The sequence below is a fragment of the Cylas formicarius genome, unplaced genomic scaffold (assembly GCF_029955315.1).
Source record: "Cylas formicarius isolate icCylForm1 unplaced genomic scaffold, icCylForm1.1 PGA_scaffold_3__17_contigs__length_32017465, whole genome shotgun sequence".
Taxonomy (NCBI): domain Eukaryota; kingdom Metazoa; phylum Arthropoda; class Insecta; order Coleoptera; family Brentidae; genus Cylas; species Cylas formicarius.
In genome coordinates, this window is record NW_026844326.1 from 24,210,748 (window position 1) to 24,224,280 (window position 13,533).

The 13,533-nt window shown below is 40.2% G+C and overlaps 2 protein-coding genes across 3 annotated transcripts in view; one reads left to right on the forward strand and one right to left on the reverse strand.

Annotated features, from left to right (window-relative positions):
• The window catches only part of LOC132699574 (uncharacterized), a 430,959-nt gene extending 424,164 nt beyond the window's left edge, over window positions 1-6,795 (forward strand). The window contains exons 3-7 of the mRNA XM_060666367.1: window positions 1,596-1,688; window positions 3,458-3,598; window positions 3,783-3,978; window positions 5,586-5,768; window positions 5,819-6,795. Coding sequence (XP_060522350.1) covers window positions 1,596-1,688; window positions 3,458-3,598; window positions 3,783-3,978; window positions 5,586-5,768; window positions 5,819-6,224 — 1,019 coding nt within the window. The 3' untranslated portion in view covers window positions 6,225-6,795. The remainder of the gene's footprint in view (window positions 1-1,595; window positions 1,689-3,457; window positions 3,599-3,782; window positions 3,979-5,585; window positions 5,769-5,818) is intronic.
• Window positions 6,796-7,727: 932 nt separating this feature from the next.
• The window catches only part of LOC132699778 (calcium-activated chloride channel regulator 1-like), a 34,499-nt gene continuing 28,693 nt past the window's right edge, over window positions 7,728-13,533 (reverse strand). Inside the window, exons 2-4 of one of the 2 annotated variants that reach the window (XM_060666664.1) lie at window positions 10,542-11,897; window positions 9,794-10,436; window positions 7,728-9,626 (exon numbers count right to left, since the gene is read on the reverse strand). In XM_060666664.1, the coding sequence (XP_060522647.1) occupies window positions 8,155-9,626; window positions 9,794-10,436; window positions 10,542-11,897 (3,471 nt within the window). In that variant the 3' untranslated portion in view covers window positions 7,728-8,154. Of the gene's footprint in view, window positions 9,630-9,793; window positions 10,437-10,541; window positions 11,898-13,533 lie in introns of both variants that reach the window. The other variant, XM_060666663.1, reaches the window with a different exon arrangement.

Sequence of the window (13,533 nt, forward strand, 5' to 3'; positions counted from 1 at the left end):
AGTGACTTTAGATTTTTCGTAAGGAAAATTCATTTTTTCATTTCAGATATTCTTTTGTCTAAGGGAGGTATTTCTGTTTTCAAAGAATGTCTTATGCCGCGGTTTTAAACACTGCATAAATTCCGCCTTTAATAAATTTTACATTTGTAATAACTTCAAAATGTTCTCTTATCTAGAACTTTTTGCTTCTTCTTCTTCTTCTTCTTGTTTCTGTGAATCTTCTTGTTTCTATGAATCCCTTATTCAAGGTCATGTTACTTTTGTAATGAATTCTGTGGTACGATTCGTTTGATTCAGTGTTTGCGATGCCATAGCTATCAAACTCTTGACTGGAACCTTCGACACTGTACTAACACACAATAACGCGTTTTACCACAAACCGAAACTCAATTTTACGTATTCGACGCGCGTTTCGCCAACCAAGTTGGCATCTTCAGGAGAAGATTAAAACTAAGTTGAGTTTCGGTTTGTGGTAAAACGCGTTATTGTTCTTGAATTATGTGGATTTAATAACACACACTGAAGCGTTTTATTTGAAGAAGGATATATTAAATATTGGAATTTATAAGAAAACTAACAAAATTTATCCAACACTTGGTCCGCCATTCCACCGCGTGCTTGTTCTCTAGTCACGTAGGCCAAAAACAGAAGTTATTTCAAAAACAATACATGTAATGCCATCTATGTGACAATAACTGCGTTCTGCACTAATACATTCAACAATTGTGTGATGCCATAGCTACAAATGTTTCTTTTTTATTTTCTGTAATAACGAGGCGAAAATGTAAGCTTCGAATGTGTGTGCGTATCGGAATGTATCTGCAAGTTGATTTATTTTATTTTTTGCAGCTTCTATTTTATGCTTCATCTCGTTTTTCTGTACATGTTTTTGTTCTTTTCCACGATTAATTTGTTTCAGTTGACCTATTAGCAGAAAACTATCTTTTAATTTTTCCTCAATAATACCCAAGAAACGACTTGTACGGCTAATGTTTCTGTCAATATATTATTTTTTGTGGCTTCTGTTTTATTTTAATTGTTCGGTTGGCAAATAACTATAAAATGCAAAAAACGTGAACGTGCTATCAAATAACCATATAAAATGCTGATTTAATTGGTTTTTGTTTCCGTTCAATAATTTCCATTCTAGAAAAGTATTGCAATGCGCATTGCACAGAATTTACACTCCCGGAATAAAACTTTTTCAAAGTTACTTCGCCTAACCCGACCTCGACTTTCGTGGACCCCCGTACATTCCCGCGGTGGAGAAGCGAACGCTAATGAAACTGCAGTTTTATTCAATTCCACGCGGAAGGAAAAATGCTAAAAAGTCAAATCCCGAGGATTGTCTAAATCAGACAATCGTTAAGAAGAGGAGTAAAGTTTTCGATTATACTAAAAAAGTCGAGCAGGATTGTTTTTCGACAATCGGAGCAGGGGCGCGTAATGAAAAACCCGAGAAGGTCCTTTAATTAAAGAAAACGCCGAACGGCGAAAAATTTAATACCCATGTTAATGAGCGAGATTTTTTTTCAAAACACCACCCTCCTCTCGTTGTCTTCTCCGACTGATACATACTTCGTCTTGCGTTTCAGCCGGGGAGACCATGTACCAGTGCAACAAGATCGACTACTTCTCCAAGGAGCAATATAGTCCGGATCCCAGCGACTCGACTTTGGCCATACCATGTAAGTAGACAGCATAGAGATTTAACTCAACCCCCGTTGACATTATCGATCGAAATGATCGTTTTTTACAAACAAACCATCGTAAAACCAAAGTTGGGTTTTAGGAAATCATTTCAAGGGAAACAAAATTTTAAACAAACAAATTTTAAAAAAACGCATCCTGGGTCACTTAAAATTCTTTTAACAGCAAAGACACATTATTCACTGACGCCATAAGGCATTTCGCCGTCTGAGAGACCTACTGGCATGCGGCACCTATTGGTATGGTGTGTTCATAGATATAAGAAAGTGACCAATTGCTTTTGAATGGGATTGTCCAAGGGTGGTCAATGCAACAAGATTATTACCTGAAGTTTCGGAATTTAAATTCAGGTAAAATTGTGGTCCGTAATAGAAAATAATTTTATACCTACCTGTGTTTAATATTCTTTGGTTTGGTATACTACTTAGCTTAAGTTTATTAGTATTCTTATTTCGTGTGTAATTCAGCGTGTGTTGAATCGTTATGCAAAATATGTGCGAGTCTAGTGTATCTCAGGAGATGCTCACGCACAAATGTAGAAAACACTATTCTATTAAGACTAAGGAAGTTATAAACAATGTTTATTTGACTCTCAATGAACATGGTGCCAGCAATCAAGCATCTTTAGAAGAAACGGCCACATTGACGAAAATTCCAACATCAACTGTATGGAAAATTGTGAATAATCCCATTTCAGCGGGGAAAAAAAGAAGCGAGGCAAGTTTTAATGGAATCTTTTGGAATTCAAAAATGGCGACTGAAATATCTAGAAAAAAATAGGATTTACAGAGAACAACAAAGGCCAATTATTTACTTGGATGAAACCTGGTTCGACACTTATGATACCCCGGAAAAGGGTTGGGTTGACTCAACTGATAAGTGTAAAACAAACGCGCCATCAAAAAGGGGTAAAAGAATAACTATTTTGCATGCTGGCTCTAAAGACGGTTGGATTCCAAATGGACTTTCTCTATTTGCGAAAAATATTAAAGATTCTTCTCTGGATTGCCATGAAGACACCACCGCTGATTTATTTGAAAGTTGTTTTAAAAACAAACTAGTTCCAAACATTCCTCCTAATGTGACACAAAAGCAACAATCCAAAACTACATGTATAATAACGACATTCATTTTCACGAAGATTATACCAAAAAGCAATTAATTGAATTTCTACACAGCTTGAACCTACAAAAGGAATACGTCTGTGATAATTATGCAAAAAATTTAGGGCATACAGTTTTAAGGCTCCCATTGAACACCAACTGAAATCTGCCATTCGTCGTAACAATGTCTTTCCCCGTGTTAACTCCAATGTCTTCAAACTTATAGAAACCGAAGTTTTTAATATCCCTCCACAAAGTTGGCCAAATTCTGTTAAACATATAGCAAAAGCAGAAGAATCGTAAATCCATATTGCAAATAATATAGAACAAATAATAATTAGAACAGGCGATGATGGCGATAGTGATACTGATATATTATGTGAATGGTTTTAAGTAATTTAAGTAAATAATAAAAATGATTTGTAATTTTATTTTAGATTTAAACATAAATACATACATAAATATATATTGTTTATTATCTTTCCCAACAAAACCCCAAATAATTAAATTCTAAGCAAAGTACGGACCTGTATCAGTTAGTCACTCTCTTATATCTATGAACAGACTTTACCTACGTTTAGAATGCAATTTTAAAATTAGGTGCCTATAGGGTGATTGAATACCAGGCTCTTAATTAATTCCAGATACGGTGACCAAATCCGCAGCGTTCCTATTGGCCGGTGGTTTCGTCCTGTTACCGGCGTATCTATTCGCCATTTTGGGACAGTGCATCCGAAATAGACGAACGTACACTTTCCTATCGGGAATTCTGTTCATCCTCACTGGTATGGAGTCGAAACGTCCAATTATACAAAACAAATTATACATCTATATTGAAATCAGACTTTAAGTATAGACAGGAACATAAACATTTTTGACATTGTTCTGGACTTATTTTTTTCGCGCTTGGACATTTTTTTGCAGATTTACGTGGTCTCCACATATTTGTATCCAGCTATTGAATTGCAGGGTTGTTCATGCTACTGGGACTGGTCATGTACATTTCCGTATTCAAGGCCGAGACGGGTAGTAAGCTCCGGCCCCAGTCCCAAATAAGACCACCCCTATACGAGTACCACTATGGGTACTCTTTCCTCATGTACTTGATCGGCCTGATAGCGACCCAAATATCGGGCGTCGGCTGTGTTTTTTTATTTATATACAGGTAAGTCGTCGGATCAGTGAGTTGCTAAGTTAGGGCGCTTAAAGATGGATAACTACTTACTTACGTCAACATTCAAGAAACCAATTAATTCCACAAACAGAGGCGTACGTCTAAATATAAACGCGACTCCTCTATTAATATTTCATTGCTTTCAAATTTTTGTTCGTCATAATTGGTTTTACCAAAACTAACAAAAACTACTAATCCAGTCAAAATAAAAATACAAAGTTGAGATTTTTTCCATTTTTATCGAAAACGGTAAGTTTTATCGTGAAAATAGATCAGACAAAAATTGTAGATCTTACAATTCTATACAAATCATACAGTTCTCTACAAAAATTGTTTTTCTTCCAACTCACAATTCGTGAGATATCGTGGTTATTACTATTAGAAAATTCATATTTTACATAATATGTACACATTTCTGCAGCATTTTTACATGCAATTACTGGTTGCGATACTTCAACAGCATTTTTGAAAACAGGTAAAGCAGCAGTATTTAAAATGTTCTAAAAATGTAAAGATTGACTGTTCTTCACTCGACATCGTTACAAATGGAATTTGTTTTGTTCTTGCAATGTATGGTGCTCCAAAAAAAATTGATTGCATAGATAAATATAGATATTTGACGTTTGTACAATCTGCATGGAACAGTACAGTTGTGTTGTCTACCTGCAACATCTGCTTCTGCCTGTCAGCATTTGTGTCGTGTGTATTATCAAGTTCAATTGTGACTAGGCAATGAGCTGAACCTAGAAGAATGGGGTCTACTCCAGCCTGCTGCAGAAAAACTGCTCAATACTATTTTCTGTATCTGCAAGACGAGTTGTAGTAAGAGTTGTGGCTATCAAAAAGTGGGGTTATTTTGCTCCAAAATTAAATGAAGTACAACAGAAGAATTTATTTATGATTCTAATGAAGAGACCATTGATGCATCTTAGAGCAACGAGCAGTGATTCTGCAACAAGAAAACAACCTATTCCACTGGGGAAACCAAGTTAAAAAAAATGCTCCAAGTACCTCCTAGGTGCTGCGAAAATGTGTGCATATTATGTAAATACGAAACCGCGATATCTAACGAATGGTGAGTGATGATCTATAACTTTTTTTCACGATTTTCAAGATGAAAATTGCCGTTTTCGAGAAAAATGGAAAGAACCTAAATTTTGTGCGCTTGACCTGGAATAAAATTTTTTGCACAAGTCGAATCGATGGGGACTTTTGACATTTCATGTATAATGGTATATTTAACGTCCCTGCCAATTTCCAAATAAATTTCCGAAAAAAACCAAATGTGAGCGTAGTGATTATTTCTCTTTTTGTCATTTGGAAATTTAATGCCGATGTTTTCCATTTGCGGAAAACAATGGCAGCTCCAATAACCCCACTCGCAAAAAGTCAGTAGCGATGTATCTGCAGCGGGGAAACGATAAGTGGCGTCAGCTGCCGCTGAAAATCGCAGATTTAGATGCGTTGTGTGCACATTTTTACGGCTTTTGATATGGAGACGAATATCACTCGTTAAAATATACGTTAGCTGCCTAGCTTTAGCTCTTTCCGATAACAGCGACGAATTAGCTTAAATTTTGACATATTTATTTTTTAAGGTTACAATACGAGTGGAAAAGGAAGCAACTAGAAGAGGTCAAGAGAGGCAAAAGACTGCCGTCAGTGCTCAACATCAACCAATTGGACCGCACAGTCTATTATCCTTGCAGAAGGCACCCTTACGCTTACGTAAATTCAAATAGCGTTATACACTATCCGCCTACGAGTCCCGCGCAAAAGCGGTGAGTAGCTTCCATGTAGTCGCCCGTGTCCCTTAATCCATCGTTTTCAGGTATTACTTTAGCAAAGAACCGACACAGGAATCGCCGTGCTCTGTGCATCGAATGCGGTCTCAATCAAACTCGCTCAAGGATGTTTCGACTTTCTACGATTTTCCACCTCCACCCACAATATCCTACCAGTTCGATGAGCATTTCGGAACCCGCGAACATACCCTTCCCCGTGACGTCACCCTCAACACGGTTAACACGGTGTCCACTACTGCTGACGTCAATTGCGACGAGCTCAACGAGCCTTACTTTGACGACTACTCGCCCAGCATACAACACGAATTCGTTACGTTCGATCTGGACCAGCCTTTACCCATCAGGGCTCAAAGTGTAGTTAGTATAAGTTCGCGGAACGGAACCAGAAAAAATTACGAGAGTGATTCGTTGCGGAGGACTACCCCGGTCTAGATGGTTTTTAGGTTAGGTTGAGTCGGAGACGATGTTCAAAGAATAGTGACGCGGTTATCTAAAATACTAAGACGTTTTTGGATACCTATCGCACGGTTGATTCTCCGACGTATCAAGAAGTCCGCGACATGAGTACTTTTTTATATTATCTACACCACCAAATCCGTAAATGTATAATAAAAGTATAAGCGTTAAGGGATCCTGTCACCATGTGCCACAAATAGATTACTCATTGTAAATTACCAGTTTTCAAAATACTTGCGATTTTTGCTGTGCAAGAATGACACCAACATATCCAACAAATAATATAACGGATTAGGGGAATTTTCAACAGGTGGCGTCACCTACCGGCAAGTGACTAAACACTCGGTTTACATTCTCCAAACCCAGAGAACCCACTCAAATTGTAGCACGCCAGCTGTTGCTATATTGGCCTTACCATAAAATTTATGCAATCTGTTTTCATGAGAAGAAACAGTTGCGCCTGTTTCGGTTTTTGTTTCGTAACCCACGGTAGTCGAGTATTCGTTGTTTAAACCTTATAATATGCTATGGTCCTTTAATTGTTGATACTGGGATATATATTAAGTGTAATTATACCTGTACAAATTGCAGAGCCATACGAAAAATGTTTTATTTGTAACATGTTATTATAATGAATTAATAAACGAATAAAAACTACATATTACTTTTGGATTCACTTCGCGCCACCTCTTGGACAAGTGTCAAAAGTAAGTCGTTTCGCTAAGCCTGAATTACAGATATCTACGGGCATGCCACAAAGGTCGTGAGGAGTGAGCGGGGTTGTATTTAAATTTTAAAATCGCTTCACAGAGGGCGCGATCGACATTGATAGTTTTACATATACTTTTAATATTGCTGGCCAATTAGCTAAACCTTTGATAAGAATGTATTTTGCAATAAATATTTACAGAGTCGATATTCACAGTTACATAGAGTAAACATGGTGAAACTTACACCTCACCTCACGAAAGCCTTGCAATTCTTTGATGCGCCATCTATGAATCCAATAGCGAAGATTTTGCTAACCTTGTATGTCTATTCGATGGTTGCTTGGTATTAAAATTTACTTTAAAATTTCTATTTCATCACATAGGTAGAGCGAAAATCGCATTTCGGGTTGTTACAGAAAGCTTTTCCACGATGTTGGTAAGTTTGTAAAAACGAAGCGGCGCCAGGCATCTGTAGTGTAGTGCTGCAAAAACCCGCTTGGATGTGTTGGTGTATGTTTTTTAAATCTATTTCTACAGTCAGGTGCTGGTAATCTCAGACCACTTCCAACGTAACAAATAATTTTTCACCAACAATATAGTTCTGGCAGAAAATCGTTTGGTAGTTCAAAAGTTTTTTTGGGTATGAGTTTTCAAAGCTTTTTTTTCAGGGTGAATGTCATCGACATGAAAACTTTTTAATGATCATGCTGATTGGTGATTTCGTTACTAAAAGCGCGACGGTAAGTAAAACGACTTATTAATAGTTCAGATAAATTTACTGGCATAGAAATCACTAACACTACAAACATTTGTACATTTAGTTTGCTTAAACAGCACTACCGAACATTATTTACACAATTAAGTAGACGCAAAGTACCTTTAAAATTAATCCCACACATAACAAAGTGAGATCAGTCTTTCCATGATAAAACCAACAAAAAAATAAAACAATATATTCCTAAACGAAGTCATATAATACTTAAGTACTGGCTTGTATTACCGATCGTGCAGGGGCACCGCAGTGCCGCCATGTTGAGCCTCTGACTAGTACAAAAAATAATGTATATACACGAAAATAATGTACAACAACAATAGAAATTCACAGGTAGCTTCTAGGTCACTCTACAAATTCATACGTAGCTCCTATGACTACTGTCACTCTCTTCGACACTCAGTGTTTTTATGACCACGTATTGTTATACCATCGTCACATTCCTGCGTTTCTTTTCTCCACTGTTGACAGACGTCATGGAACCCTGCAAGCTCGCATTAAAAGGCACCTGTTCGGTCCTTTGAACGCTCTGATAGATCTGATTCTGCTGAGGCGGAGCTTGATGTACGCCGTAGATATTAAAATTGACGGGGTACCCGTTATTGAAAGCCGGCAGTGGCGGTACCGGTGGGGGTAGATGGTTCGGACCGTAATGCTCAGCGATCTGATGACCGTTTATGCTCACGTGATCCATACTCTGACCGTTCATCGACATATGTTCCATCTGAGCTCCGGCCATCACAACTTCCGGGTGCATCAGCATTGGTTCCTCGCTCATCATGTTATCCATCGGGCTGTACCTCCTCTCATGCTCGTGTAACAACTGCGACGCGCTCCAAGAGTTGTAGGGGCTCAAAGGCTGACCATTCCGGTTGATGGTGTTGTTGGAGATGACGCTCAGCCCCGCGTAACTTGGTGGTAGATTCTCGCGTTGTTGGTGTAGGTGCTGTTGTTGTTGTTTGAGTTCCTCAATCAGTTGCTGCTCCTGTTGGTTGACCAGAGAGTATCGCTTCTTGGTTTCGTCTTCGTAGCCATAATTATTGACAGGGACACCTACTTGGTGCGGATCGGGAACGTCCGAAGCGTAGTTTTGGACCTGGGGAGGTGCGACGTTTTGGGGAGTACTCGGTACTATCGTGATCGTCGAGTTTAGGTTGTCTTTTTTGATACCGTTGGCTTTGGTGGATTTGTGATTTGAAACAGTACGTTTTCGGACGACGCAGAAGTAACAGTAGACCACCAATAATGCGAGGAGTAGAACAATTCCGATGACGACCGGAAGGATAAGTTCTATGCCCACGGACATCGATCTCGCTACGGTAGGTCGTACCGGATCGATCCCGACGTTGTTTCCATTGTTCGGCCAGAACGACTCGTTGGGTATGTAAGTCGGGGCGATGGTCGGCGGTGGGGGAGGAGACGGGACAAATACGCGCACATAGTTGGATATGGGACCCGAAAAGTTCGCTCCGGTTTTGCCGTAGGCCTTCACCGCGAAGTACAGGGGCTTATCCAGTAGTTGCTTGTTCTGAGCCAGGTCTATCGTGAACGTGGTCTCAGATCCAGGATCCAATGGATAAGGCGATGATCCTGTTTCCCAGACGACGGCGGACGTTTCGAATTTGTCCAAAATATCCGTGACCGAATGGGCGTATTTGATTTCGTATCTGGTGACGGTGTGGCCGCCCATATCGGGAGATGTCCACGATAGTCTAGCTTTCATGTCGGCCGGAATGACCTCGACCTTTAAATCTCCGATACGACCGACAGTTACCAAACTCGCCGCTTCAATGTCTTCAGCGGTGATCATGATGGTGGATTTGGTCAAGATCCTTTGGAACGGCGAAATCAGTTGAACGCCGTTGCTACTGATCGAACTACCACAGCAGGGTTTATCTTCTGAAACAAACGATTCTGATAACAACAGTTTGTTGTGTGCTTATGAAACTTTGTGAAGTGCTACAAAGATTTGATTGTTTCGGCCCTTAGGAAATCGAATCTTTGCAGAATGAAAGTCACTTGAAATTGACCAATAATCGAGCAAAACTAAACGGTCGACTTACCATAGTTAATCGACGAACTCCACGTATAGGCTGTGTTATCGTTGTTGGTGACAACCGCTTCGAAGGTATATAAACCAGGCTCGTTCGCACTGAAATATCTCGTGTAAACGCCGTCGCCTTTCGTGATATCCGGATCACCCGCCCCGGTATCCAACAACTCGATTTTAGTGTCCTGTAGAGCGGTTCCGTTGAGCGGCTTCTTGGTCACTAACACTTCAACCTTCGCTCCCAATATCGGCATGTCGCCATACTTGGCTTCTACTAATAACACCAAAGGACCTCCGGCGCTTCGATGGGTTCTAAAACTGGCGCGGACAACTGAGGCGAGCACCGAAACTGGTGTTGCCCTCATCTGGAGGAAATGAGGCTGAGGATTGCCGGGATAGGGTTCCACGGTGTAAGTCCAGATGCCGCTCTCCGACCAATTCGCGTTTAACGTGATCATCTTGAAGTCGAGCAGTTTGTCGGTTCTACTGGAGTAGACCTGATGACTCGGACTGATAAGTTTCAGGCCTTTGATGAGCGGAGTGACCGTGTTGTGTGTGTAGAACGTAAACTGAGCCGGCTCGGACATGCTGGGGTCCATAACGAAGCTACCCGTCACTGAAGTTCGGCCGTCGTCTATGATTTCGCGCCGATGAATCTGGAAAATTTAGAAGTTTCCTCATTGTTGTTAATTTTTGATAGTCTGTTTTTTTTTGTTAGGATAAAGTAACTGCTGTTGTTACAATACAGAATCTGGACTTACCTCTACGGGAAGATCGGCTTGGCTACCGGAGTAGAACCTCTGCACGATATCGTAAAGGACGCTGTGGAACTCGAAATAGGTGGTAAGCAGAGTGGTGTCGACGTTCAACTTCTTTTCGAAAATCGTGTAATCCACACCACCCGTCTCGTCCGCCAGGTACCTCAAAGTGCTGGGTCGAACGATGTTTGGATAATTGATGGAAGCGACTTTAACTCCGTTCGCCTTCAGTCGCTTCGCGGTCTCTTTGAGGTTGTCGTCAAGGTTCATACCCGGAGCTATAGCGACGATCACGTTGTTGGCGGGCCCGTTGGTTTTCGTTCGTTCATTCAACATTTCCAAGGCTTGTTTCAAAGAACAATCCAGGCACCCTGGCTCCATAGATTCGCTGGGTGTGTACGGTAACGCTGAATAGAAACTTTCCCTATTCGTGGTAGTGGTGAACGATTTTCCATTACTGCCGCTAATGGGGAGGATATTCAGAGCCCTATTGGGCGTTGTCGAGTTGAATAAAACCAGGCCGACTTCCGTGTTGCCAGGAAGCACGTAGATCGCCCATTGCCTTATTGCTAAACGTAGATAGAACCACGACTCCCTCTGCAGCATGTCTTTGGTGTCTTCGATGACGAACAGGAACCTAGTGAGGTTTTGCTTCTTGTACGTGATTTTGGGAGTCGTATCGGTTATTTGATTGCCGCTAAAGTTGTTCTGCTGATTGTTCTGGGCAAAGTCCTGGTGATTGATGATGACGTCTAACACACTACGTCGTTGACAGAGCAGGTTGTGTTTCGTGGGCGCGAACCTGTCATGGTTACCCTCGTCGCAGAACATGGAGACGGACGGCGCTTCGGCGGCAAACATAATTGAAGACCTCGCCTTAGGGTCGACGATTTCCGTCAAATTATACGCGGAATCAGACGAGCACAAGCCATCGTCGATCAAAGGGAGATCGGAACAACCAGTAGCTTTAGGTTTTTTCACCTTGTCGTCGTAGTAACACATCGGGTAGATGGGATCGTTGTGATACCCCTGCTCTTCGAACACGCCGTATCTATACATCGCGAACTCTTTGATCAGTAGTCTAGAGAGCGTGTTATCAGTCTCCTGCAGGCTCGAGTAGCTGAGATAAATTTGGTCGCCAGGTTGACCGCAGCCCAATGACTGTTGCGTGTAGATTTTGCCTATCAGGGGGTTCGAGGGCAAGACGGTGATGTCGGAGGTTTCCCCGGAGGCGCCGTGTACTGCTGACGGTGCGCATGAGTCTGGCCAAGCTGCCGGAAGTAAGACAGTTGCCGATCGCAAGTAGGCCCTGCTGTCGAGTGCGGAAAACAGATACTGCGACGCACTTGTCAGGGTTCCCTGTAACAAACATGGGACAGGTTTTAACGCGTGCTCGTGTGCGGTTTTTAGGGCGTTTGATATCTCGTCAATATTAATTAAATTAGATCCTGACTGAACCACTAAAAATTAAAACCCTTCGTTTTCAACTCGCCCGTTTGTATATAGTGTGCCATAGGTGTCCGAAATTATTGATTATTTTATTTGAATAAATTAAATGGACACTAAAAGTCATCACATACCAGTAAAAACATTAGAATTACAGTTCCAAATGAAATATATTGAATCAGAAAATGATTTAGATTTGAGCAAATGCGCCAAGTTTTTGGGTAATTTTAAAACTTATTCCAGGAATAAGGCTAATTTTCATGGAAAAAATGGCAGCCCCTTTACATTATATAAAAAATACCCGACATAAAAATTGTGACAAGAAGCATGATCAATTTCTTCGGTAACTTTTCACTAGTGAAGAAGTGAAGCACTCATTTTTATTTATATATAGGTGGCGTCCCCTACTACCATGGGTCAAATTTGAGTTTCTTACGTTAAAAAAACGTCCAATCTTCCAATGTACGTCCAAATATGGACGATTTTCTCAAAAATTATTTAGAAAACATCATCTGTATAAAATCCGAGGGCCGATTTTTAAGCTCATTACCGCATAAACCGTTCCGAACTCCTTTTCTCGCTTCATTGCCGTCCCGGTTCTTCTCGCGGTTGCATTGTACGTATCGCGTCAGAAATTAAAAGCTAGTTTTTACGCGTTAAACGACCGTTTAAACGTGAACCGAACCTGTTGACACAGTTTACTTGTCAAAAGAAAGTCGTCGCAGTAAATGGTAAACATTACGGTTCGAGCACGTGCTCGGTTAAACGCAAGCGTCAATTTCATTAACCCAAAAAAAAAACCGCATCCGCCACCTAATCGACTCTGGACAGAAATTTTCTCAAAAGCGAGTTTCGACTCCCACCAGAGCCCTGAGGCGGTCCTTGCCGCGCAGATTTTATTCCCCCAGAGTTGATTTTGCTACCCGATAAATTAACGCCTATACAGGGTGACCCAGGGTTAAACCGTCAAACGTCTAACATATGTCCTAACCTGATTTGTTGTCGAGATACAGCGTGTCAAATGTTTTCTCAAAAAATCATTTTCTTAGTAATGACACTTTTCGCCCTCTAGATCGGTGTAAAATTAGATATTTTATTTTAAGTACAAAAATATTTTTTGCTTAGATTTTTAGTTATTGTTTTAAGTGGTCTACGAACATATTGTATGAAACCGTTTTCATTTATTTTTTTCAAAAACAAAACGCACTTCGGAAAAACGCAACTGGGATTAATACTTTTAATCTAATTACATTAAAAAAAGTGCTTTACTACTTCAAATTAATATACCACGGTTAATTAAAATATGACAAAAGGTTTTTTAACAAATAATAAAAAAATATTTTTCTATAAAAATTTTGATACCTTGTATTTTGAAAACAAATCAAATTAGAACATATATTTTTGGGAAAAAAGTGTCACTATTACCTGAAAAACCGATCTTAACGGTTTAAGTCTGGGTCAGCCTGTGTATAGGTCGTGCCAAAACTATAGTAATAAGGATAGTAAAGAAATATTGGGCAAAATCGTTTTCTTTTCTTGATCGTATATT